Raw genomic sequence first — 27086 nt, 5'->3', positions numbered from 1 at the left:
AACAATTTATGGATTCTGTTTCATCAGTGATATACAGGAATTTAAATTCTAACCATTCTTTATAAAAATGGATTTTTCTAATTTCCCCTCTAAGACCTGTTGTGATTATCTCAAATTTGTGCCCTCTTATTACCACCTCATTGATCAGTGGAAACAATCTATCACAAGTTAGCTGATGATAAACCTTCACAATCTTGTAGATCTCCTACCAGGTTGACCTTTAACCTTCTCTGAAAAAGAGCCTTAACTTCTCAAATCACACTTTATAATTAACCTCTCAGCCCAGACAACATTTCACTGAACCCATGCTACACCTTTTCCATTGCTTTCAAAACTTTCTTACATGGTGGTGCCCAAAAACAGAACACCCTGCTCCTACCTAAAGTCTTGTATAAGTTCAAACTTACCTTTTTTGAACTTATCCTTTGGACGCTGGCAAAGCTAAATTTTCTGCCTATCCCAAGTTGCCATGGAAAGATGATGGCTGGCCTTTTCCTTGCAGTTTTTTGTGGGACTGAGTGATTTGCTAGGTCACTTCAGTTCAGTCAGTTTGTAGTCAAGAATTACATGTAAACCAGAACTGGTAGGGGCGGCAGGTTCCCTCTGAAAGTCACTCTTTCCGGTGCTGGTTCACAGCACATCAGATTTATTGAATTCAGTATCACAATTCGCATTTATTACATTATAATATTATTGCATTACACGATCATACTCACTTTGTCACAATTTGCCATATTTCCTTGCACCTATATTCTATGTCTGTAGATAGAAAACTTACTTTACTGAGGGGCCTGTTGTCTCCATAGTCTATGTATCTGCAGACCAAGATCCATATGCTCCATTTAAAATCATACAATTGAAGGTTAATTCCCCAATAAAACATCCAAATTAGATTGTCACATTTTTCCTCATGTAACAGCATTTGCTGACTTTTTGCCAATTGTGCTAGTTTATCTATGTCCTCCTGTGATCTTTTGTGATCTTCATCACAGTTTTCCATAACCTCAGTTTGATGCCATAAATGAATTTCAAAATTGTTCCCTCAATTCCTAAGTCCACATTCTATCTGGTTATAGTAAATGAAAGCCACCTCCATCCCCTGCCTGCACCCACCTCCCACAGCAACCCACCCCCCTTCCACCCCCGACACCCACCCCCAATCATGGGCCTCTAAGGAACATGACTCACTGAATCTTTCTATTTTGAGAAACTTCATTTGGCTCCTAACTTTTGGTTTCTACTATCCAAACATCTCCCTGCCCATAATGTTATCAAATGTGAAGAAAGCGAATCAATGGCATCCCAGTCTGTTCACACTGGTAGGTGCAGTAACATCTAGAGGGCATAAAATCAATAAATGCTGGAAATGCACAGAGGGTTGATCAGCATTCCAACTTAAAAAGTCAACTTACCTGTTTCTCTTCCTGATGCTGCCTGACCTACTGTGCATTTCAACATTTTGGGTTTTTAACCCAGTTTTCCAACATTTTCAGTTTTTATAATACCACCATCCTTCGCACTGTCATCCAGACTCACTGTTGAGACAAAAATATTTCAGAATGTACAAGAAAAACATGGTATAAAAAGTCAATGGTAATGATTTGTAAGCCTTAAATTTTTTTAGAGTTTTTGCAAAGAGTCTGACTCCCCAAAACCTGCAATGATTTTGTTCCAAATTGCCACATGGGTGTCAGTTGGCATATGGATCCGATGCCATGGAGTACAGATTTTATCCCATAGGCGCTACAGCAATGTCTCACAAAATAGAACCCATATTGAGTCATTATTGCAGGGCCTGTACAAGTGCTCTCCCCTGCACTATTCATTTAACAACTGCAGAACTGAAACCGACCACCAAGTGTGGATCTTATTCATCAATTATTACTCTTTGCTGGCTCCTATTTACTTTTTATTTCATCTGAGCTGGTAGCAAAGAAGAAATTGTCACTGTGCCTTACAAAAGAAAAAAATTCAAGGTACATAGCTGCATTGCCTGTTGCTCTGAAGTAGAGAACCAACTGACGCCCTGTTATTATTAGCCAGAAGAAAGTGACTGGGGAGTTTATGCTGCTGAGCAGCAGCATGAGGCAGATTCAGCGCTAGGGGTTTTGCTTAACTGGGCAACATACTATTGCTGTGGGAGATTAGCAGTGAAAACAGTGAAAACCTATTTGGCTGCATCAAGAACGTTCTTCCCCAAATTCAAAACACAAACAAAAAGAGAAACATTGCAATGTTGGCATCATGGTAACAGTCCTCCCAACTTCATTACCAGCCTTAATTCTACATGGCCTTTTCCTCTGCTTTATCTGTACTTTCCATTTGCTTTCCCACATAATGTACAACGTATAAACATGTGAAAACTAACTTCATATGTATCTTTATGGTCCTATTATTTGCATGTCAGACTTAAAGGATATGTTCTCAACTATTTGTCCTGTCTTTTTTAGATCCTTTTCTTTTTCCCTGCTGTTTCTCCAGTTCTATCCTCATATCTGGGACCTTTGCTCCTACCTTCCCATCGTCTTTCCCTGATCCTGCTGCCTTATAGAATTGCTAGACTTTTCAAGTTCTGCCTTTCTAGAGTATACAATTTAAAAGGAAACAAAATATTTAAACTAATTTAACTTTTGCAAAGATTATTAAGGCATGTAAACTCTACTTAGCAATGAGCTCTTACACTCTGAATTAAACAATAGAATGGCACAGAGAACAAAAATTGAATTCTTATATAATTATTATTTTAGTTATTTTTCTTACAATTTATTGTTTTCCAACAAACCATACCTATATTACCATTCTGATCTGGGAGAATGATGGCATAAGGATAGGAAAGGATGGGTGGTGAAGAAAAAGATCATCAATGTATATTAGAAGCTTCAAATTGTTAGTTATGATTCTAACTCAACCACGCTGCTAACCAATATGGTAAAAATGTTGACAACCTGAATTAACTTTTTTTTTGTAACTATAACTTTTGCATTGATACAAAGCAGTTTTGAATGTGCATCAACAAAAATGCAGCAACATAACTCAGGAGCCAGGCCAATAATCTAACACTTTCTCAACCCCAGCTTGAATACCAAAAAGAATGAAACCAATCAAAGATTATTAAGACATGTAAATTTGTTACCTAGAGATAGCTTTACACAATCTGAGTTTCACAACATTATAATTCACTATCAAGCAGTGTTTAAAATGTAAAAACAAAAAGCTAAAAGCTACTGCGGATGCTGGAAATCCAAAACAAAAACAGAACCACCTGGAAAAACTCAGCAGGTCCGGCAGCATCGGCGGAGAAGAAATCAGCCAACGTTTCGAGCCTTCATGGCCCTGCCCTTCATGTTCTGCCGAAGGGCCATGAATGCTCGAAACGTTGGCTGATTTCTTCTCCGCCGATGCTGCCGGACCTGCTGAGTTTTTCCAGGTGGTTCTGTTAGTGTTTAAAATGTCATAGATAGTCAACTAAGAGGGAATTTTTTTACTAAGACGAACCTTTCAATATAATATTAAATATTTTCAATGTTAGAACAGAGCTCATCCTGCCATTCTTCTCCTCCCACTACTGAAAGAGTTTGCTAATATGGTGACAATACTGACAACCCAAAATCACCTGGAAACTGTAAGTAATGTGCTGCTTCCATAATACAGTTTTGTATCAATATGGAGCAGTTTTGAATGAATATCAACACAGAAATAGTAATATGAATTATTTCAATAAGTCAGTTCAACAGCACCTCTGTCATTTAACAGAGTGACATAGGAACCAACACTAGCATTCAGGCTTGATGAATATGCACAGGTACTGTCCTGAGATAAGCACAAAATTTATCAGTGAGCACTGTAACACTGAAGTCAAATTAAAAAGGTGTGAATTTTATCAATTTAACACAAATGTTAAGTTCAGAACAGACATTTTTCAGAGAATTGGTGCATTAACTCAAATACTTGTCATTTACCCCTGAACTTATAGTTAGTTAAAGAGATTTTGTGAATCAAATTCTAAACATATGAATCATAGGGCCAATCGTACAGCATAGAAGGGGAATATTCAGCCTATCTTGCTGGCTCTTTGAAAGAACTATCCAATTAGTTCCATTCACCTGCTCTTTCCGCATACCACTGTTAGAAATGTTGGTCCAGGACTATTATACTTTTGCACTTCCATCAATGTGAATCTCTTTTGATTGTGCATCAATATGAAAGTGGCAATATAACTCAAGAACCAGATCCTAATCTGAGCCCTCCATACACTGAAACCAGAACTTGTAAAATCACTTCTAGTAGATAATCTTGTGACACTTGGGCATCACACTAGATATTAACTCCAGTCTGATGGGTAACCATGCTAAATGTGTTATTTGGTGCACTTGGGCATTTATTAAACTTATTTTTGAATCATTGTAGTGTTCAGAGAGAACTTGCTCATTAAAGATCGACTAGGTGGAGAACAATCCTTTTGTGTATGTATGGATGCCTACATACAGAAAGCTTTGTCCTCAATGATCAAAATGCCGTGCACAGAAAGCAGTGTAACTCTAGTCCATCAGCTGCAATTCACACTCCACAAACACTGAACTGAGACTGGTCCCTTTGGAATGAGCGCAGCCCTACAGTGATGTGGAGCTGGGAGATCAGAGCTTTACTAGCTGCTTCACCTTGCTTTCTGCCAGGAAAGCAGGGGGTTGTGCATCCATAATTGCAACTCCAAGACTTAATCTCAAACGCCAGTTAAATAGTTTAATATTATTTAAGCGGGGGAGGAGGGGCGACCAGTTCATTGCCAACATTAAACTTTGGTTTTAGCTTTTTTAAAATAAATCCCTAGCCATTCAATCGATCGCCTGGGAACTTTTTAAAACATTCATTTTACTGTTTACGCCAGGGAAACCGTTTCTCACTACTTTAACAAGTCGGAAGAAATTAATTTTCAGAATTGTAATAGCAGAATGTTACAGTGCAGGAGATTGAATTATTCAGGTCAGATTGAAGGATCACAACAGATTAAACAGGTTACATTGATTGAAATTGTTCCTCTTGTAAATATATTAGTCGGTATTGAGAGAAGAGCCACTAATTGGTGTTATTAAATGAGTGAAAATGTATTTGATTAAATTTCAGACAGACCTTGGCGCTTCAGCAGAAATTGTTATATTCTGTTGGACAAACAAGATTGTGGATAAACCTAATGGCCAACCTATTCGCTCTCCTGTATCTGCAAAAGTTTGTGGACATTTGGGTTGGAAGAATCTGGTTTGGGAGTTGATGTACATTTACAAATAGTTATTGTCTCTGTGTTTTGTCTGCGATTGTTTGGGGGGGGAGTAAGAAATGGACTGGTCAATGTCGAAGTCACCAAAGCCCCATCGTCTGTTGTTTAACCTTAAGTATGTACCCATTACTCCCCACAGCGTTCCCCGACCACATGAACAGGAAGCTGTGTTGTGTCCGACCAGCTTGAAGCGCCGCCTGTTCGATTTGTGAACCGAGTGTTAGCCGCAACTAACTGCGGTGTAATTTCGACTTTGTGTGAAAGACTTCAAAAATTCAAACTTCCAAAACCACGGGAGAATAAATACATTCAGACAAGTGGAATTAGAGTATTACAGGAGGGGACCGCTTTAAACTGACAGCATGTTCACTACCTGTGAATTGTAATAGCAGAATATTACAGTGCAGGAGATTGAATTATTCAGGTCAGATTGAAGGATCACAACAGATTAAACAGTTTACATTGATTGAAATTGTTCCTCTTGTAAATATATACGGCTGTCGGATGGGAATCAAGTTAACTAGAAATCAATCTTTTATTTGAGGGCTCTGAAAATGAATAACTCGTTGATTGGTGTGAGATTAAATGTTCTAGTTCGTTGGAAGGTAATTTTCACGATGTCAGACTTCAGAATGTTTTTCAGAACCCAGGCAAAGCAGAAGCGCAGGATGACCAGCTGTGCGATGAAAAGGATACTGTGATCAAAGCAAAATACTGCGGATGCTGGAAATCTAGAACAATAACAAAAATACCTGGAAAAACTCAGCAGGTCTGACAGAATCTGCGGAGAGGAACACAGTTAACGTTTCGAACTGATGAAGAGTCATTCGGACTCGAAACGTTAACTGTGTTCCTCTCCGCAGATGTTGTCAGACCTGCTGAGTTTTTCCAGGAATTTTTCTAAAGGATACTGTGTTGTCCATAAAATAATTAGGCTTTTATTTCGGTCCGTTACAGAATGCTTAGGCGTTAGGATTAATATAGTTTCGAAGCATTAGTTATAAGATCAAGTCTGCTTGAAACACGTGCAAAGATTAGACGAAATTGTGTTTATAAAAATGTATTAATGTAAGCTTTACAGAGTGTTTGGGTAGACAATGAACGATCGATTCCTATTTGAAATATATCTGCCTGCCTCAAATCGTTTGGATTTCTTAAATTACTCCAATGTGCAAATAAAAAGGTGTCCAGAATCTCAGTTTCTATTACTGTTTAATCAGGATCAATCAAATGTCAGTAGTCTGTGTAAAGTTTAGTAAGGCATCTGGTGTCCCTATGATTATACACAAGGTCTCTAGGTCGCGCGAACATTAACGAAGCACAGCATTTTATTAAAACGTCTAGAATAGTTAGTAATCTCAGCACAAGGCTGCACGCCACAATTTAGCGCATTACAGAAATCACCGACTCCACAACTTGCAACGATATACCACGAGATCCGCGAACGGTAAAAGGCTCAAATGTAAGCTGATGTGTTGCAGCAATATAGGGCCGCTTTTTTTTTTAAAAAATGAAAAAGAAAAAAGAAACCCGCTGTAATTCATGTCGATTAAAAATGACGAATCAAGGCACCAAAGCTGTAAGCTGCATCCTGGGTCAATTTGCCTGGAGGAGAATGCAAAATTAAAATAAGATTGATTTCATACAGGCATAGATCCAAATGCCTATGAGCTACTATCGTTTTCCCAAAGGATACCTGAAAAACTTCCGCCTTGTGTGGCATTGTTTTCTTTCTTATCTCTACAGATAAACAAAACCGCGTAAGTTCGTGTTTTCTACGGTGACCGTTAGTAATCAATGTTTTTCAGGGCCGGGGCGTTTATTGGTTAGCTGAAGTTTTAAATAGTGCGCGATGTTCCTTCAGACAAGGAGTGAATCCGTTTGCCAAGATGTGGTCTCAACTTTTGAAACTCACATGCCTGCTTTAGTCGCCTTGGTAAACTGAAACCTTGCTCCCCAAAATGCCGTTAGGTCAATCGTTCCCACTCTAATTGCTCGGTCGGCAGAGCCATTTTGTTTAGATGATCGATTTTAAGATCATCTTTAAGCAAGAAAATCAACATTAGTTTACATTTTAATTCCCAAAAGCATATAAATCAACCCTTCCCCTATTATGATGAGATTATCAAGGTTTAGTATCTTAGCGCAAGCAGCACTTTATAATTGCACAGTGCCACAATATTGCACCAGAGTTTCATGTGAGACTGCCCTTAATACTCATCAGGAATTCTCGCTGCCTTCCTTTGGAGCTGGGTGTCTCGTGGCAAACGCAGCAGCGATGCATGTGATGGTGAACCTGTATTCCTAAAAGGCGACCGAATCTGTCCATGTGTTTTATATTTGGACTGATCTGCAATACATGATGTGGGTGTTAAAACGTGGTTCTTGTGCTCGTGCACAGCTGATTCCCATGTTGCTCCATCTGCAGCCGCTAACAAACGGCAGAACCATCATTTAACAGCCATACATCATACTCTGCCAGGCCCCTTCTTCGTCATCGCCTGCACCTTGGCACTACAGTTAACTTGGCTGTTTTAAACCTGGTGACTAGACACGACATGTGAGTTTGAAGTCGACTGTAATGTCGAGAAGCTATTTAGTCATGGGGGAGGGGGGGGGGCGGCATTACTTTAATTTGTCTCGTGTGAAAGCAGCCTATGCTGGAACTCACCGACAAGGAGATCTACTGCAGCAATTCTCTCAAACCAATATCATAATCCCCTTCAGCAGCCTAAGCAGAGCATCAATGTCTATGTCGTCGAAAATTTGGGTAATATTAATATCTTCAGGGCTGTTGTGGATGAAAAACACTATCCTTTTAATTTTAGTTTGAATACAGTATATGCACACACAAACAGAAACAATATCCCAACATACCTACACCGATTATAGCTATGTATTTCACATAAAACCAGCCACTCAGACGGATATTGTTCTTGTGCACACTTTATATGAATTGCTCTGTAATATATAACCCAAAAATGAATCGTCCACAAAGTAGATTTGTGCGTTCTTATAGTGTTTTACAAAAAACAATATTTTTATCAAAATATTCGTTTTTAATGGCTTTACTTCATACATAAATACATGTTTAAATAACAGAGGAGCGATGATTGTTCAAGTCGTTTGAAACGAATCTTGGATAGGGCTGTATACGTAGGATGGGTGGTCACTCATCGCTACAAATAGAATACTCGGCGTCCTTTATTTTTAACTCTTTGTTTATACCTTTTCCCCAGGACGGCTGCCAGGTATTTCTTGACAGCCATCTGTTTCCTGTAACGGCTGTAGCTGTCGGTAAAGATGCCATCGGAATGTCGCTTTGACAGGGGTTCTGTATCCTTCTCAACACTGCTGCCGCTGCAGATGAAAAATAAAATCAAAACTCCAAGCCCGCTCGCACATAATATGTATAACTCCTGATAGACTAAGACCCATTCTGCACTAAACTCGCGCCATTCCAACGGTACTAACTCGCTCCTTGAAATGTTGAGCGATGAACGGAGGCGGTCATTTTTGATCAATAGGGCTCACATTTATTTTCATTTTAAAGGCACTGTTACCTCTTGGGGAGTTTACCAAGCACAGAACAAGGCACGTTGTGCTCATGAACAGTGATATCCTTGATCTTCATAACTAATGTAAACAGTCCCACTCCCAAGGGGGTATCCAATATGGCTTTACCAGATTGAAGGATACAATGGGGAGTGGGGCAAAGAAAATTGATAAAGAGAATGGAACAAGCGAGATGGATGTGCTAATGTAGCAATACAACCTCAACAAGAGTACGAGAGAAAAAAAGCGATTCATTGGGGCGTTGCAATTTTTAAGATTCGGATCAAGTGGTTAAAACTTACCCATCGCGTTTTGGATGGATGAGCGAGCGAAGGAATGCTCTTGTGTCTTGCTGCGCCAACAATGTCCTTAGGCGTTTATTAAATATTCCATCAGCATGTCTTTCTGTTCTGGGATACACAAAGGCCATGTACAAGAAGACATCAGTGATTCACGATTAGAACCAAACATAGAAAATAATTATTTGTTCAAAATAGAAATAGAATTCGCTGATAATGCCACTACAACCCTAATTTCTATTGTCTTAAATAAATACTGCTAGATATTGCAGAATTTTGAATTAGCCGGCATTGCAGAGCTCCTTGACGATCGGGTTTGGCATGGTAATTATTGAATTGATTAACATAAATTTACGCTGTTTTTAAAGAACCCCGATCTTTGTGCTTAACCCGTTCGGGGTTTCTTCAACAATTCGGGGGGAAGAGTCTCCTAATTATAAAAAAAATGAATGTTGGAGAAGTAAATATGCAAAAAATATAACAAAAAGCTCCGATGGAACGCTGTCAAGCAAAGGTCGGGTGGCATTTCGGGATATTTTCACACAAAAATGAAAGAAGTCACCTTTTCTCCGGCAGATAATATAATGTGTTCACATCATCAATCGCCGATGAAGGAATTCGGATGCCATTTCGATCAGTTTCGTAATTCAGATCCGGTAGTGAGTTTCCCTCTTCATCATACGCCTCATCTTCAACCCTGGGAAGGAATAAAAAGATTAAAATCTGTACTCACCAGCTGGTAAAGTGATGAAATGACACCCGAAGTGACTGGTGATGAACACTCTTTTGCTTTTGTTCAGGGGTTGTGACTTACCGTTCGCATAGCGGGAGGTGGGTTCTGCTTAGTATTGAGATTAGGCATCGATAGGAGTCTACCGAGACCCACATCAGACGTGAGCAAACTAGCAAGTGGGGCCCCAACTTGTTCTGACGTTCTTCATTCCCATAAGTAATTCATGGCCCTGTTATTGGAAATCCCCGGACACTACAAGAGTCTTTCTGCTACGGTACACTTCCCTATTCTCACGGGGGTTCGGGGTCTGTGTGGAGAGTGAATAATTGAAACAGGCTGTGTACAGACCTATTCCGTGGCTCGTGTAGTGAGGCGAAACGAAAAGAACAAAACGTTCACGTTCCCCCCCGCCCCCCCCAGGGTAAGGGCAGGGATTGTTATGAGACGTAGGCCAGATTTCGTTACTTTAACCGGTTCATATTGTTATCAAAGGAACGAATATAAAATCAGCACAGTTCTTCATATTTACGCCCGGCTTCTGCACAGAAATAACCATCAGGAAATAAAATGCTAACTTTGTCCTGCCAGTAATCGTTAGAACTGTTGACAATGCCCTCGCTCGCATCGTTCACTCAAACATCTGACGCTAAGGCGTTGTTAGCAAAATGATGAATTATCTCTGGTATTAGGGACAAACTCAGCAGTAAAACCATCCGTCACTGGAGCAAAATAACGCCCAGTGCCAAATAACAAAGATGTATTCCCAATGTTAGACCCACCATGCCCAGGAAACCATCGGTCGAACATCAAACATACACTGGTAATACTAAAGCTTCAAACATTCCCGTAATTCAAGTTACCTTCACAACCCGCACCCCAATCTACCCAATGTGAGGGTTTCTAAGCATACAATTCGACATCCTATCTATTTAGTGTTAATTTCAGTAGCCATGCCAGTAATGTTGACATTGTTTTTAAACTCCCGGATGATTACAAGATACTGTTTGGCCTTCGGGGTGAGTTCTGGGCCCCTCCCCGTCTATATTGGGAATGCGCGAGTCTTTCTGCGAGTATTTGTTAAGGTCTCCTTCTGACCAAGCGTTCTGTCATTTACCAACGTGCAACTTCCCGATGCATTCCGAAAGAGGCAAAATCCTGTACTATAGATGTTTTTAGATTTCAAAAAAATCACTAAAGCTACAGCATTACTAAAAACAAATAAACAATAAATTTACCTCCAAGCCTGAGGAATCTTCCGTCAGGAAAACAAAGGGCTTAAAACAGTTTTTTTTAATTTCGGGGTAAGGACTGGACAGGTTATAGACTGAAGTTTTCTAAAGTCTGCAGCTCATGCATCTAATAAACGCTCCTGATCTTATGCAGCCTTTGCCATGCTAGCCTCTTCCTCCTCCTACTCGCCCCATGACAGTAATTGACGCGATTTTACACCGACCCTCTCGGGAATTCCATTAGACTCAGGCTCTGCATTCATTTTCCCCAAGCACTCAACTCCAACAGACCAACCAGACACCCATACAAACTCCACTTCCTGTGCCGTCCAGTCAACCCACGGAAATATGTATTCCCTCTGCCCGGTATTCATGCTAGCCATCCTCCCGTTTACCTCTCGTTAATCAAAGTGGAAAAGACACCACGCCTGCGGTAAACTCTCACCCCCAAATACACAAGCACTGACTGGCATAGCCCCTTCAGCACCAGACGAGAACCGATCCATTGTTGCGACCCGTCTAAAGGGCTCGGATTATTCTTGACCGGCTCTGCCACCACACGGAGACGGATTACAACTCGGCAATACGCTGTTTGGGCGGGTGAGAATGCAAAATCGCACCACCTGCTTTTCCTCCAACTCCTTCAGTTGATTTGTTGTGGAATAATAAACTGGCGGGGCATGGTACCCCTCCCGCGGCTGCCTCTTTCACATCTTCCCTGTGCTCTTCTTTCTAGGTCTCATGTAAATTGTCCATGTTTCCGGCTTCCCGTCTCTTTCTATTTTAATGTCACATTCCCTTTTCCCCTGTCACTGCATTAGCTCCCTGTGTCCTTATAATTGTCTACCTCTCTCTCTCTCTCTCTCTGCGCCTCGCCTTCGCTCACATCCCGTCCTGTTTCCCACGCTGCGCAAGACTGGGAGATAAAAATCAGGAAGCGCCGCCGGAGCGGGGCGCCCGGGATCGCGCCCGCATCACTCGCTGTCAACAAGTACAAGTCTCCACATGGAAGGATGAGCGACCCAGTGGAAGCAGTAACTTAAAAGAGGCAAAGAAGGCAGGCAGCACAATGCTGAGTAAATAAGTGGTAACAAAGAAAAAGATCCAAATCAGAAAGGCGTGCAAAGAAAAGTGAATGACAGGGTCAGAGTCACCTACCTAAATCCTGGGTACTTCACTCCAGTTGGTGAACAGTAGACACTGCAATGCATTATGATCCCATACACAACCATAAATGCTATCGTCGCTTTGTTAGACATTCTTAATCTGCAAAGTGAATTTCGAAAGTTTAAAACCAAAAAGCAAAATTCACGTTTAATTCTCTCAATAAATTAACTCGACTTGATGAGCACCTCAACCTGGCATTTTAGAAATAAAAAGTTAGAAAATTACATATTGTGCATCCTTCCAAAACAAAAACAAAGCCTATCTCTCGATCTCCTATCCTGTGGTAAGACAGAAGCGCCCGGCAGTCAGGTTGTAGAAACCATAACTTTGCTGGCTCTCGCATACCTATTGCAGGTTGGTTGAGTGTTGTGCACGATCTGGTCCAGGTTTAGTTCTGAATCTGATATAAAAAAAAATCTTCCTCACGGCAATTCACTGAGGCGTCGCTGAGATTCTGGTGCCGTTCAACTTGCCACTGTTCCACGCTATTATATATATGCAATTACCAGAAATCTTCGCAAACACTGTTTGAAATACACATAGCAACAGATGTCTTTGTAAACATTTGTCTACATCTTAGCTTTTTTATGAACTATTGTTTGTTGTACACTTGCACTCGGATTTTTATTCATGAATCAGACTGCTTCCCTTCATTTCAGAGTCGGTGCAAGTCACGTTAAGACCATGTATCACCAATAGACGTCATCAGCTTGCGATATTCCTCCCGGAATATAACACTCTTTCTTTCTCATCGGTTATCTGGCCAAAGTCATAACCCACTCATAAACACTTGTACCAAATTAAAAATCCTATTGCGCTGGTTATTGTGCCAGGATTTATCGAGCCACTTTTAGGATTCTCAAGTCAACAAAGACAATAACTCAACTGTCACGATGATTAAACTAAACTAAGTAAAGGGAAATAAATAGTGCAAGGTAATTTGTTGCAAGCATAAACCAGAATAGGGTCCAACTGAAATTTGTTAGCAAAAAATGATAAAGTTTTGGAAATACGGATTGCATGTATAGATCGGTATTGATGCATTACCGCAAATCATCGCGCGCTGCCCACAATGGCAGAGTTGAAATCTATTAAAGGTGCCACCATGATACAGCATCGAGGGTATAAACGGCAAACAGCAGCAACATAGTTTGACTTTAATTCTCAAAGTGTCTGAATCCAACACTCTAAAGTCTGGGCTAAAAAGACCTAATACTGATGTTAGCAGTTCGCCGTTTTCCTTTCAGCAAGACTCGTCTTCTTCGCTAGTGCACTCGAAGGGTTAGCTAGGGTCTAGCGCCTAACTCGTTTTAACATTGTATCAGCACGTATCTCGCTGTAACCCAAAGGGAAAAATAGTGGCATGTCGTCTCTCTTGCAGATTGTAAAGATAACATTCAATATCTGATGATACCCTAAGAATTTTGGTTCAAAGATGACAACTCCTCTACTCTTTTGTGTGTCCAATTGTTTAATAGTGAAAATGTTCAACTCCACCTTTAATAAAAGCTTTTTTAATCTTTTGAACAATTGCATTGTATCCCAACCAAACTGAAGCTTTTTTTGGACCCATGGAATAGCACTGCAACTAGTCCTTATTTCAATAGTAAATAATAACGATGTAATAAACCAGCTCCTGAGTTGCTGCTTTTGTGTTAGTGAGTATATTGGGAGGGGGGTTATTAGTTCAAAGCCTGCAACCTTCCACAGGATTTCTGCAAATTCAAAAGTGTTGCATGTCAATGGAAATGAGTGAATTACAGCCCTACAGATTCATCCATACTCAATGCATCTCACCGGGGGCATTTCGAGTGCTGTTCTTATTCTTGTGAGCTGATTTTTCCCACAGAGTATTGCAGGAGAGTTCTCTGAAGACGATCTCTCATAGCTGCACTATTAGTTTCTCAACCATAGGTAGCCTTTAATTTATTTCAGATTGCCAGTAAAACCACTTTAAAAATAAAACCTGCTTTAAGTGATTTGACCTTGCATTTAAAAGAAAGCTCGATGTGGGCGATGTCATTCAGCTTGTTCCTTTGTATCAACCGAAGTCAAATCGCTCCAAACAGATACGTATAGGAGGAACAAAAAGTAATCACAACATGGCTATGAAACCAAGCACAAAAGGTTGCTTTCTTTCAAGTTCTTTAGATCAACAATTTGATTTTAAGCATGATAAATTACCTAAAGTAAAGCTGTTTTGTACACTCGTTCCATAAATGGAATATGACGCCCACACAAGGCCCTGGCACGTAATTATAACCAGCACGCTCGTTTGCTCTTTTTAAAAAATCATGTTAAAAAGTCAAGCACGTGCTCTTCACTGTCATATAAACGAGTGTACATCCATGCCGATCTATAAAATACAACATTGCACGACTTAGTCACAAACTGCACATGTGAATTCTCATAAATCCTTTTGCACATTTACTGTACGTTGTCAGCGTCTTGAGGGGTAACGGATGATCATTTAGCATTTCCTGTACACATCCCTAAAGCAATTATGAGGTGATTAGTTTTAAATTTGCTTCAGCATTCCCACCCCCACGTCCCGAGTGCCCGAAAATGCAAAGACGGGATCAGAGCTCCCCCTTGCGTCTAAAGAAAAATTCTGTGAATTGCATCAGCGAGATGTAGTTGCACTGACAGTAGATGTTCGTCATTCTTACTGAAATAACAGGAGCGCAGCTCTCTCCACTAAGAATAACTCATAGTTACAGTACAATGCACGATTTTATTCCGCCTGTATTGTTCATCTCTGGCAGCAGGATCTCTTCTGTGATTTTATTGATTGAATTGTTTTCTGTTCGGTAACTTGGTGAAAAGATATTCGTCTCCGAAGGACGATGACGTGTCCTTTTTTTATCCAAGTTTTACTTTTTTTGTTTCCAATAGTGGCTGGTTTTCTTCGTTATTCATTCCTGTGGTGTGAACGTCATTGCAAGGCCAGCATTTATAGCCCATCCCCAGTTGCCCTGAACATGTGGTCGTGGGCCTTCATTGAACTGCTTTCCCTGTGATAAAGGTCTTCCTACATTGCTTTAAGTAGAGAGTTCCAAGATTTTAAACCAGTCACGTCGAAGGAACTGCAATATAGTTTCATGAACCTGCTGCCGTTGTCTGTCTAAGTAGTGGAGGTCACCAATTTGGTAGTTGCTGTGTAGGAACCATTGGTGAGTTGCAATGCATTTTGTAGCCTTATCTACATGTTACATACTGCAACCACAGTGAGATGGTGATGGAGGGTGTGGGCGTTTAAGTTGGTGTGCCAATCAAGCATACTGCTTTCTCTTGTATGGCATTGAGTTTCTTGATGTTGTTACAGTCGCCCTCATTCAGGCAAGGGACAAGAGCCTTATGAATAAAAACTTTGGGGAATCAGGAACTGAACTACTCACCACATGATACCCTGTGTTTGATCTGCTCCAATAGCCAAAACATTTATCTGGCAGGTCCAGTAGACCTTTTGACAGCTCTCTCAACTTTGACGCCAGTTTCAAAGTGTTAGTGAACAGGACTTTACAGGGTTGAATGGGCTGGTCCAATTTGTTGTGTCCTGATTCAATGTCTAAGCCATAGCTGAGTGATCTGGCTGATTTTGTTCTTTGTATTCTTTGATGAAGTTCCATATATTTGAGTGGCTTGTTAAGCCACTGCACAATGTAATTAAGAGTTAAGCTTATTGGTATGTGTCTGGAGCTACGTATAGGTAGGAGTGGGTAAGGATGGCAGGATTCCTTCCCTAAAGGATACCGGTGAAGTAGTTGGGGTTTTAGGACAATCATTTGCTTCCTTTTGCTGATACCAATAGGGTGAAATTGGTCTTCAATGGCAACACAAAATGGATCATAATGAATCAGCGGGCCACCTGCTTGACCGTCCATCCCATTGACTTCATGGCCATGGGCTGTTGATTTGCTATCACCCAATTTGCATTGCCACCCAAGGCAAATTTTACCCCGAGGTTTTTTCCCCACAATTTTTTTAAAACTAAATTTAAATTCCCAAACTGGCATGGTCAACTACAATAATTTAACAAAGCTTGTTCTCTACCATCTCTACCACCTAGAAGAACAAGGGTAGTAGGTGCATCAGACACATGTACAAGTACAGGAGGTGGTGGCCAAGAAATTGGTCTTCCACCCAAAACAGGTCAGCAAAGCAATTGGTTTGTGCCCAAGTTCTGGTCACCATCTGCAAGTTCCCCTCCAATCCTGACTTTGAAATGTATCACTTGTTCCCTCACTGGGGCAAAATCCTGGATGTCCTTGATTGAAGTCCATGTACAAATGACTAGAACTTGGGCACAAACCAATTGCTTTGCTGACCTGTTTTGGGTGGAAGTACAATTTCTTGGCCACCACCTCCTGAACTTGTACATGTGTCTGATTCTCAACAAGCCATCCTTCTTTTAAATATAGGATGCCTGTGGTCTTGGGCCCAAGGCTCTTTCGGCATTGACAGTGAGTCTTCATGACAGTCTTCATTTTCCACTCCTGGCCTCTCCTGACTACCCCTATACCCTTCACTAAGGCTCACTAACTATACCTCCAAGTGGGTGTCTCAGGGCTGGTGCTTGGGGGAATGAGAATGAATAGCAATTTATAAAATAGCTGGGCAGAAGAGTCAGGTTCCCTTTGCTGCTCTTGGTCTTCTTACTATAGTGGTATATTTAAAAACATATAAAAATGAGATAGCTGGATATTATAATGATAAGATAGGGTCCTAATATTTCCTTCTTTGGCTTGGCATTCATTATACTTCTGTGAAGCATCTAGGGGAGGTCTTCTACATTGAAAAGGTGCTACATAATTGCAGGTTGTTGCTGGCTGCTTTTCAGGCTGGAAAGACCTATGTCATCTGAACCTATCTTGTCATCCCCTGAATCTCAACACTACAATCGCAGGTCAAGCTCTTTCTTCTTCTAAGAACAGCGTTGGCAATGGTCTACAGTTAGAGAAAGAGGCAGAGAGAGTCAGGGACCACCTTTTCATTATTCCAGACCAAACATCATAATCATGATGCATTATGATTGCAGCAATTTTATACAAGGTATGACCTTCAGCATTAACAATGTACTATGATGACAGATTATATGTATACTGTGGGGGCTGAAGAGACATGAGAAGATGATTAGGTAATCAGCTTGCAGCTGTTGCCTTCCTTCCACTTTCCTGATGTGTAATGTTCCTCCTGTAGACCTACCCAAGTTCCAGGGCTTCCTCTTCATGTGTAATGAGAGGCCAGAGACAATGGGATACCATCCACCTGTGGCTGTTCACTTGTACTGGTAATGGAATCATTTCTATGGTAAAAAGAAAATATATAGTGTGAAAATTCTCTACTTCCTATCATCTGGTATGCAACCCAGGTTGTGGTAAGCATTCATTAATTGGGACGATAGCAAGTGTAAGAAATGCACAAGTACATCATGTAAGGTTTTTATTGCTTCCCTTATGTTAGATTCTGTGTGAAAAAAACTCAGTTGGGAGGAAAAATGTGAGAAGGGTCTTGAAAATTTCTGGTAAGTTGTAGTGTTCAGCACAAGGACAAGGTGACTACAAATGTGAAGCTTGCTTCTCACACTATTGTTACAGAATGTAATTGTCTCTTACCTTGGCAAGGTTGGTAGGCAATTGAACTACTTCCGACATTGATTGCCATACAAGAGTTGGTAGTGTGGAACTGACTGCCAGGGTCACCTCCTTACACTGTATCTGTATTGTTCCTTTAATTGGTCACCTTCCTGGATCCCAAACAACTGCGCCCTCCTTTCCCTTAGTAATGCCAATGGAGCCTCTATGGAAAAGTTTAAAAATCTGTGAGCACTGGGCCCCGATGCAGTTCCCTCAGATATGATTCTTGCAGGCCTTCTAGTTAGCCCTTGCACCTTGCTGTTACATAGCTAGACTGTCCTTTTAAGTTGAAACATTAAATTAAACAATAAAGTAAGGCTCTGCAAGACACCCGCTATTTGAGTTTATTTCTTAACATGGATGTGGACAATGCTGGCAAAGCCACATTTCATACCCCTACAAGTTGCTCTGAGAGCAGTGAGGCTTCAAGTTGTTACCCCTGGAGTCCTTGTTTTAATGATGCTGTCTTGATTATGTTAGGCTGGGAATTCTGATATCTTGACCAAGCGTCAGTGAAAGAATGGTGATGTATGTCCAAATCTGGATGGTAGTGACTTAGAAGAGAACCTTACAAGTGTTGGTGTTCCCATTATATTGCTGTTCTTGGCCTTTTTGGTGGTAGAAGTAATGGTGCTGGGAAGTAAGCTTGGTGGCTTGTTACAATGCATCAAGCAGACTGTACATACACAACCACGGTAAGCTCATCGTGAAAAGTATGGTTATTGAATCCAGTGGCAAAAGTGACAATTAAGTGTTTTGTTTTTCCTTGAATAGTGTTGAGCTTCATAAATGTTGTTGCAGCTGCATCCATCCAGCTGACTGGTGCCTATTGCAGTGCACTCCTGGATTTTTACTTTGTAGATGCAGAAAACTATTGGAGGGGTCATGAAGTGAGATGTTCATCACAAAAGTACTCTTACAACAATAGTATTGATATAGTTGGTACAGCTAAACTGCTAGTCAATATGACTCTCAGAAAGCAGATGGTGTGGGACGTCACTATTGTGGCAGCATTAAGGGTCAGGGGACATGACTGGGCTTTCTTTTGTTCAAGGTGATCATTGCCTGGCATTTGTATGGCACAGATGCTTGTTGCTTGTCAGCCCAATTCTCGTTGTCATTGACACCCTTGTTATAGTCTGGCAAGTGCTAATTCATTATTGGAGAAGTTATGAATGGAGCTAAACACTGAAATTATCAGAAATTAGGTTCACTGCTGACCCTATGTTGGAAAGAAAATCACCGATGAAGTAACTGTAGATAGTTGAACTTTTCTGAAGAATTCCTGCAGCAATGTCCTGAGGCTGCAATGATTGCCCTCCAACACCATGAATATCCTTCTGTGTACAAGCTATGATCTCAGCCAGTGGTGAGTTTTTCCTTTAGCTTCCCCACTGACTCAGCTTTTCTGGAGTTCGGTGCCATATTCAGCTAAATGCCAGCTTGCTGTTGAAGCATTTTGTTCACGTGCCTACAAGAGGAGAGAGAAATTGTTAGATTTAATTATTGTGAGATCTAATGGTAAGTAATAAAATAGATCAGGTAGATGAGTTAAATGTTGTTGGGTACTTAAGGAGCAGTGACCATAATGTGGTGAAATCTAAGGGCCACATAGAAAGGGAAAAAGTTAGTACAGAAATAAAGGCATCAAGTTAGAAAGGGCAGATTTTCAAAAAATGAAAAGTGAGCTCACTAAAGTGAGCTGGCAAGAGAAATTGATAAACAGAATGGTGTATAACCAATGGGATAATTTAAAATAAAGGAGATCATAGACTCCAAAGTGAAAAAATATCATTAAAAGGTTTCAGCGTGCCATGAATAAATTAAAGGTAGATAAAATTGAAGAAGAAGGCATATACTGTCAACAGGTATGATAAAAATACAAGAAAATATTAGAAAACAAGGAAAGATATGAAAGGCATAAGAAAGTGTAATGATGTATGTTTTTTTGTATTTTTGGAATTATGGTGGCATTCTATAAAGGAAGTTGTGTGTGTGCATGCGCGTGTATGTGTCCATGATTCTTTAAACTGGGGGAGGTTAATAGAGACAGCTTGTCTGTGAGAACCGAGAAATAAAAAGGTAAAGGAGTTAGGTTCATGAATTTGTAATGGGAGGTTATGGTGTGTTTGAGTTACAAGTAAATAGCTTGGATTTAAAGTTTGCATTATAAGGTAAATGGGGACTTGGCTTTCCAACTGTGGAATTTCAAAGGGAAGAAGTGAGATGGAACTTTTACAACTTACAAATGTTTAATAGGTAAACAGGGGAAGGTATATTAAATTTTGTTGACCCAAAAGTGGAGGCAATAAGAAAACATAATTTTTATATTTGGCAAAGTTGAGTTCAAAGAGGTGTTGAGGACAATGGAATATGAGATGAAAAGGAAAAAAGATATTTAAGGAAAGATGTTTAGCTGAGTTGGGGTGGCTGTGTGGGGAAATGTCCTGAAGACCAGATCTGATAAGGTGTAAAAATTTTGAATTTAAAGCAGCCACCAACGTTCAAGCCAGAGAAGTCTTTGTTTTCAGAAAGCAGTTTGTTTCTGAACTTTCTTTTTGGATTTCTACATCTGACTGCAAGTGTTTGAGGAGTTGTGTGGTATACCATTATTAAAGTGACTGCAGTTCTTTGTTTTGGGTAATATTACTGGGTTTTTATGATTAAAAATCTGTAAGGGAGTTGTTGTCAGAAACGTAGTTTACTTGTGTGATTTGACCTAGTGGGTTTTTTGGGGGTGTTATTCTGTCAGACTGTTTTAACTGTGTAATTTAAATCTTATGTGCTTAAGTTTTTTTAAAATAAATCTTTTAATTTCTAAAATGTTAAAGGTGTTCCTGGACTCCTATGCTTTTGGGGTCTGTAGCTCTTTCTCCTCGTTTTCAAAATACAAAAAAAAGGCTTATGATCAGTAAGACAAGTTTCCCTCTGGGATTTGGCTTGCTCAGCAATAACATCTGCTGTGGTCATAACAAAAGTAAGGGGGAAATGTGATAACAATTCTTCAGAAATATTAAAATGAGCAATACAGTATTCTACAAATAAATCAGTAAAAAGAGAATTCGAGACTGTGAAATAAGATTCCTGAAAGGAAAGAGAAAAAAGGCTTGCATTTATATGGCCCTTTTCATAACTTTTGAATGTCTTTTCAAAATAGTGTCATGGGATCTTCTATCTGAAGGGATAGATGGGACCTTGGTTTAATATTGCATCCAAAAGATATCACCTCCGACTTTAAAGCAGTTCCTCAGTGCTGTTAAGTTAGTAGGGACTAGCAGGGGCTGCTTAACAAATGTTTCACATTAATGTTTATAAAAGAGACTCAAATATGTAGTGACCTTTGGTTATAAGATTGATTCATTGACAAAAAAAAATGTTTTTTACTTTTTGAGAAGTTATGCACTTAGCAGATTAACGGCTGAACAAAGTAACACAAAAAGGAACTAATGTAAGTGCATTAATTGCAACATTAAAAATAGTGCACAGACCTAATCACATCCCTAAATTCTAGAAAAAAAGACTGCCAACTGATGGTCTTAGTTGTAGCTGCAATTAATTTCATTATCTCATGCTACTGGACAAACCTGTGTAAGCTGTTGTACAACATTCAGTTTGAGAAGTGAGTGACACATGAAGGAGATAGCTTTTCTATTGAATGCTTTTAATTCTACCTTTTAACACCAAAATCATCTTTATAATCAATCTTCATTTTCCAGCAATAATCAAGGTATATTTTCTATTTTCCTGTTTTTAAATCAATGTACTAAGTATGATTTCCTAATTAGCACTTGAGGTCGGGGACCTGATTTCAGCTTCAAGAACAATGGCATGAGTTAGGAAATGTTTAAACTATGCACAAAAATTCCCAGAACATCAATGCCCAGGTCAGGTGTCGTGTTTACTCATTATCATTAAATCAGTTTCGCCCAGAAAACATTACTCTGAGCATAAAGTTTAGGCTATATGATTGCTGTAGCTGGGAACATCATGGGCAGAATTTAGCTCATATCAGGCGGGTTCAGCGGGGGCGGGCAGGCCCGACCGCAGCCCGCGATCAAGGCCGGAAGGCGATTTCACACTGGCGGCCAATTAAAGCCAGCCCAGCATGAAACGCGAGCGGAGAGGGGAGGAGGACGAGCAGGGCGAGCGCAAACTTCGCCCATGCACACGAGTGCTTGCTGCAGAATCTCCCTGAGGTGGAGCTGCCTCAGGGGGATGAAGAGCTTTTTTTTAAATAAAGAATTGAAAAATATAATAAAACATGTCCCCTCATCTGACTCTGTTAAATTAATTAAATTGTAAAACTTTTGTTTTATTTTTATTTGCTTTTGGAAACCTCAACCCGCCTGTGGATGAGGTTTCCAAAAATGCAAAGGCCGCTTGGCCTTTTTGCCTGCCCGCCAACCATAAGGTTGGATGGGCAGTGAAAAATTTAACTTAATTGATTCTTTAATGGCCTTAACAGGCCTTTTAATTGTCGGCAGGTGCACTGCCATCTCCGGCGCACACCTGCCGACCGAACTATCGCGCAACTGTGCATTGACGTCTGGATGCTCACCCAACGTCTACGCACATCATTTCACACTCAAGCGGGTCGGATGCGCGCCTGCCTGCCAAGCTAAAAATTTTGCCCCATGATACATTGCCTATAGACTGAACTTCAGAGTTCTGCCAAACTATCTGATTTACTTTTTTAAATTATTCATAACTTGGGTGTTTTCCTTGTGCTCATCAAAGTAAAAAATATCAATGCTGGGACACAAAGTCACTCAATTTTGTGAATCATCAATTGTCCCAAGCATAAAATGCACTTTAACCCCAAGCTAAGGGTAGCATCCTATTGCACCATTGTGGATTTCTTTAATTTCCCTCAGTCATCCTCATTATCCTAATCCTCAAGTGGGATTTCAATGTGGGAAATTAGCAGTGCTGAGCACTCAGAAATTTTGAGGCATTAGGTTCGGGGTTGAAAACATCATAGGCACTTGGCAGCACTCTCATCTCTGGGTGAGTAATGGGCTCACTCAAGATAATTGAGCACATAATGCAGGCTAGCACATGAGTGTAGCACTGAGGGAGTGCTACACTATCGGAGATGCCAGTTTTCAAATGCAACATTAAACCAAATCTCTGACTGTTTCTCAAGTTGCTACAGGATGTTGCAGTGTAGTGTTTATGTTACTGGGCTAGTAAGCTATCTCCTGATTGTTAGTTCCATCACTATCATCCATTTCATGCTACTGCACAAAGTCAAGATCTACTCCCTGCAAACATGGAAGAGGATAAGCACCAAAATGGACTAGTTATGCTAAAAGGCCTGTTTCCCTGTTGTGGTTCTGACATAATTATATCTCACATTTTATGGTCTGATGGGTTAGTGGGCATAATGAAGAAATGCCCTCCTGCAACAATGCACCTGGAGAACCATAGGAGCGGTCAGGTTTTTTTTCATTCGTCCATGCGATGTCCAAACTGGCAAGGCCAGGATTTATTTCCCATCCCTAACTGCCCTTGATAAGGTGGTGGTGAGCTGCCTTCTTGAACTGCTGCAGCTCATAAGGTGTAATTACACCTTCAGTACTGTTAGGGAGGAAGTTGTAGGATTTTGACCCAGTGACAGTGAAGGAACAGCAATGTAGTTCCAAGGCAGGATTGTGTGTGACCTGGAGGGGAACTTGCAGATGGTCATGTTCCCATGCATCTGCTGCCCTTGTCCTTCGAGGTGGAAGAGGTCACAAGTTTGGAAGGTGCTGTCAAAAGAGCCTTGGCGAGTTGCTGCAGTGCATTTTATAGATGGTACACACTTCTGCTGCTGTGCGTCAGTGGTGGAGGGAGCGAAGGTTTCATGTGGAGTGCAGATTAAGCAGGATTCTTTGTCCTAGATGGTGTTGAGCTTCTTGAGTGTTTTTGGAGAAGGAGTTGCACTCATGCAGGCAGAGTATTCCATCACACTCCTGACTTGTGCCTTGTACATGGCTTTGGGGAGTCAGGAGGTGAGTTACTCACTGCAGAATGTCCAGCCTCTGATCTGCTCTTGTAGCCACAGTATTTATATGGCTGGTCCAGTTCAGTTTCTGGTCAGTGGTAACCACCAGGATGTTGATGGTGGGGTATTCAATGATGGTAATGCCATTGAACATGAAGGGGAGATGGTCAGATTCTCTCTTGTTGGAGATGACCATTACCTGACACTTGGGTGGCATGCATGTTACTTGCCACTTAGCCTAAGCCGGCAAGTTTTCCAGGTCTTGCTGCATGCAGGCATAAACTACTTCAATATCTGAGGTACTGAACGCTGTGCAATCATCAGTGCACATCCCCACTTCTGATTTTATGATGGAGGGAAAGTCATTGATGAAGCAGCTGAAGATGGTTGGGCCTAGGACACTCACTACCCTGAGGAACTCCTGCAGTGATGTCCTGGGCTGAAATGATTGGTCTCCAACAACCACAACCAGCTTCCTTTGTGCAACTATCTCCTATTAAAAGCCCCCAGTGGTTTCTGGAAGGATCACATGCCATAAAAGATGAGTGCAAAGGTGCAATCACTGCTGTTGATGATGATCAACAGCGTGGATGCTCAGTTCCCCAGTGCATATGTACCCTCATTGCTCATTTTAACATCCAGAGAAAAGCATGGCCCTAAGAAAAGTCTTAAAGGTGGCTGGTATAGGAAGTAGAAAACCCACATTTGTGCAGTGGGGTAGTCTTCTGTGATTTGTTTATGGGAACATTTGTGGTGTAATTGCTTTGGCATTTTAGACTTTTGAGATAACTAGGATAAATCCATTATAATGGTGTATATAGAAGATTCATATGAACACAGCAAAGTATTTGTTACAAATTTCACTGGAGCAGGCTGGTGAATGCTTTGTTCTACATATGAATGATGTTAAATATGATTTGTGAGTAATAAATTTTGAGACTGGATGCTCCGTTCCCTAGCACGTCTATCCCTCACTTTGGTTAACATGAGAAATCGCCCCAATAAAGGCTAGAAAATTAGTTCAGATCTGTTTTTGAACCCAAAGCTGGTGACATGCTTATTTCAGAAGATTGAGGCTCATTTGGAATTGAGCCAAGTGCCTCACTAACATATGTCCAGTGAGCTGTGGATTGCTCAGAATTTTGGAGAGGACCAGTTTCGGCCAGTTGCAACATTGGCAGTGGCTTTCTGGTAGCTCTACGACAAGGGAGAAGTGAGGACCAAACAGTCTATAGTAGTTCTGTGGAGCCGGGGTGCAGGGGTGGGGGTTTGGTCCGGGTGGTGGGCGGGGTGCAGGGGGTGGCACGGTGGTGGGCGGGGTGCAGGGGGTGGCATGGTAGTGGGGTGTGGATGGGGGAAATACTTTGTTCCTCCCAGCTCCACATCATGGTAAATTAAAAAGTAAAAACTTACATGTTTTTTGGTGACCTCCAGTGGTCCTTTTTAGGCACTGCTAGTTAGGACTCTGTAGGAATAAAAAGCTGGCCAGAGCCTACAGAAGCATCTTTAAACAGGTTTAAACCATGTGATTAACATGTGCAAGGGGCCCTACACCTGTTTAAGATGGCCATCATGCAGGGACAACTGAATGGCATCAGAGCCAAAATGGTATGGGACATATTTCAGCCACCCTTGGGGCTATTTGCCCCACAATATGAGTTACTTTTGGTGCAATTCCAAGGCTGAAAAACTGGCACATGAAGGTCTTATTTCCCCTCTTCTAATGTTCCTTGATAAAAATTAAAACAATGGTATTTCTTCTTAAATGATACAAATACAATTGGTACAAAATACTATTCACTGCTTTTCTTTCTTTCCAATGAAGTAATTATTGTGGTTTGTGAAACAGAAAATGGAAAATTTTCATGCACTTTGTTACTGCCTGTCAGAGGTGTATGTTTTCCTCCCGAATTGGTGCAACTGAATTTTCTTGTGTGTTTAAGCCACATGAGAGAAAGATGAAATTGTGAAGTCCCTAAAAAGAAAATAAACACATGGCTGTATTCATCTTCCTGAGTTTTTTCTACAAAACCTCATAAAGGGAATGATGAATACAGATTATATATCTGTCCCTCAATTAGTTTTGAATGTTGCCAGTGATAACTTGAAAAGAGAAGCAATAAAATTGCATTTATATTGATCCATACCAACATCCTTAGCTACTGCTGTTATTGCTGGAGTTGATGTTAATCCTCCCTTTATGACTTTTTATTTTTCTTGTGCAACCAGTGATGGAAATAAAAACAATGAAGTGTTTGCGTTATATGGTTGAAAAGGTGCTGCACTGGAATAGAGCCAACAGAAAAACCTTGAGCCTCCATTCCACTGGAGTCAGTGGTCACTGATTTTGGTAAAAGCATTTTACTAGTAACCAGGAAAATACGGCAAATGCTAGAAATCAGAAAACAAAACAGAAAAGAACTGGAAATACACAACAGATCAGTCAGCATTTGTAGAGAAAACAGATAGTCTACACTTTGAGTGTGTATCTTTATTCAGAACTGAATAAGAGAAGAATGAAGAATATGATCATAGAAAAGGAGGATTTTCATATATATATGTTTTTTAATGTAGCTATGTATTATATATATATATACTATATACATATACACACAATTATATATTATTAACACCAAGTGGAAACATCGTTGGAATGAAATTATGTAGTATATAAGTCAAGTTTAAGAAATGAGGAAAAGAGAAATAAAAGATGCATAAATAGCTAAGGCAGGGAGGTATTATGGAGCATTGGGTAGCGTCCTGCCTCTGAGTTAGAAGCTCTTGTTTCGAGTCCCACTCCAGGGCTTGATGACCAAGGAAGGTGTGTTCATGATGTGGCCGAGCAGATTGAGCATCGACCTGTAAATGCTTCCAGCATATGCCAATGGCAAGTGGTAAGAGCGGGAGAGATTCTGGGCCAGAATTTTACCCTTGCCCGTGCCCGAGCATGAAATAAAGCACTGATGTCGATGCGCACTCTCGCAATATTTTGGTAGGCGGGCGCGCGATGAAGACGGAGACGTGCCCGCCATTAATTAAGTGGCCGGTTAAGGCCCATGAAACACCAATTGTCTTGGGCTTTAAGTAGCCCATGCAATTTCCAGGCTACCGCATGGGCTAACCAGGCAGGCAGGCAGGCCACAATTTCAAAAACCTCACCCACAGGTGGGATAAGTGGGGTCAGTGGGCTTGTAAATGATTGTTTAGGG

General features: G+C 40.7%; 1 protein-coding gene across 2 annotated transcripts; it reads right to left on the bottom strand.

Moving 5' to 3' along the window:
• Positions 1 to 6493: 6493 nt before the first annotated feature.
• On the bottom strand, positions 6494 to 12842 carry LOC144679347 (glucagon family neuropeptides-like). 2 transcript variants are annotated; one of them, XM_078539721.1, is made up of 7 exons: positions 12601 to 12842; positions 12247 to 12354; positions 9689 to 9823; positions 9130 to 9237; positions 8501 to 8632; positions 7944 to 8063; positions 6494 to 6877 (listed from the first exon to the last, which is right to left on the bottom strand). In XM_078539721.1, the coding sequence occupies exons 2-6, from the start codon at positions 12345 to 12347 to the stop codon at positions 7973 to 7975; spliced, it is 567 nt and encodes a 188-aa protein (XP_078395847.1). In that variant the 5' UTR covers positions 12348 to 12354; positions 12601 to 12842; the 3' UTR covers positions 6494 to 6877; positions 7944 to 7972. The 2 variants fall into 2 exon arrangements, with proteins under 2 accessions (XP_078395847.1, XP_078395848.1); XM_078539722.1 differs by lacking the exons at positions 6494 to 6877; positions 7944 to 8063 and having other exon boundaries at positions 8069 to 8632.
• Between the last annotated feature and the right edge of the window lie 14244 nt (positions 12843 to 27086).

Source organism: Cetorhinus maximus, chromosome 4 (genome assembly GCF_964194155.1).
Source record: "Cetorhinus maximus chromosome 4, sCetMax3.hap1.1, whole genome shotgun sequence".
Taxonomy (NCBI): Eukaryota; Metazoa; Chordata; class Chondrichthyes; order Lamniformes; family Cetorhinidae; genus Cetorhinus; species Cetorhinus maximus.
This window is presented reverse-complemented; position numbering and strand designations above follow the sequence as displayed.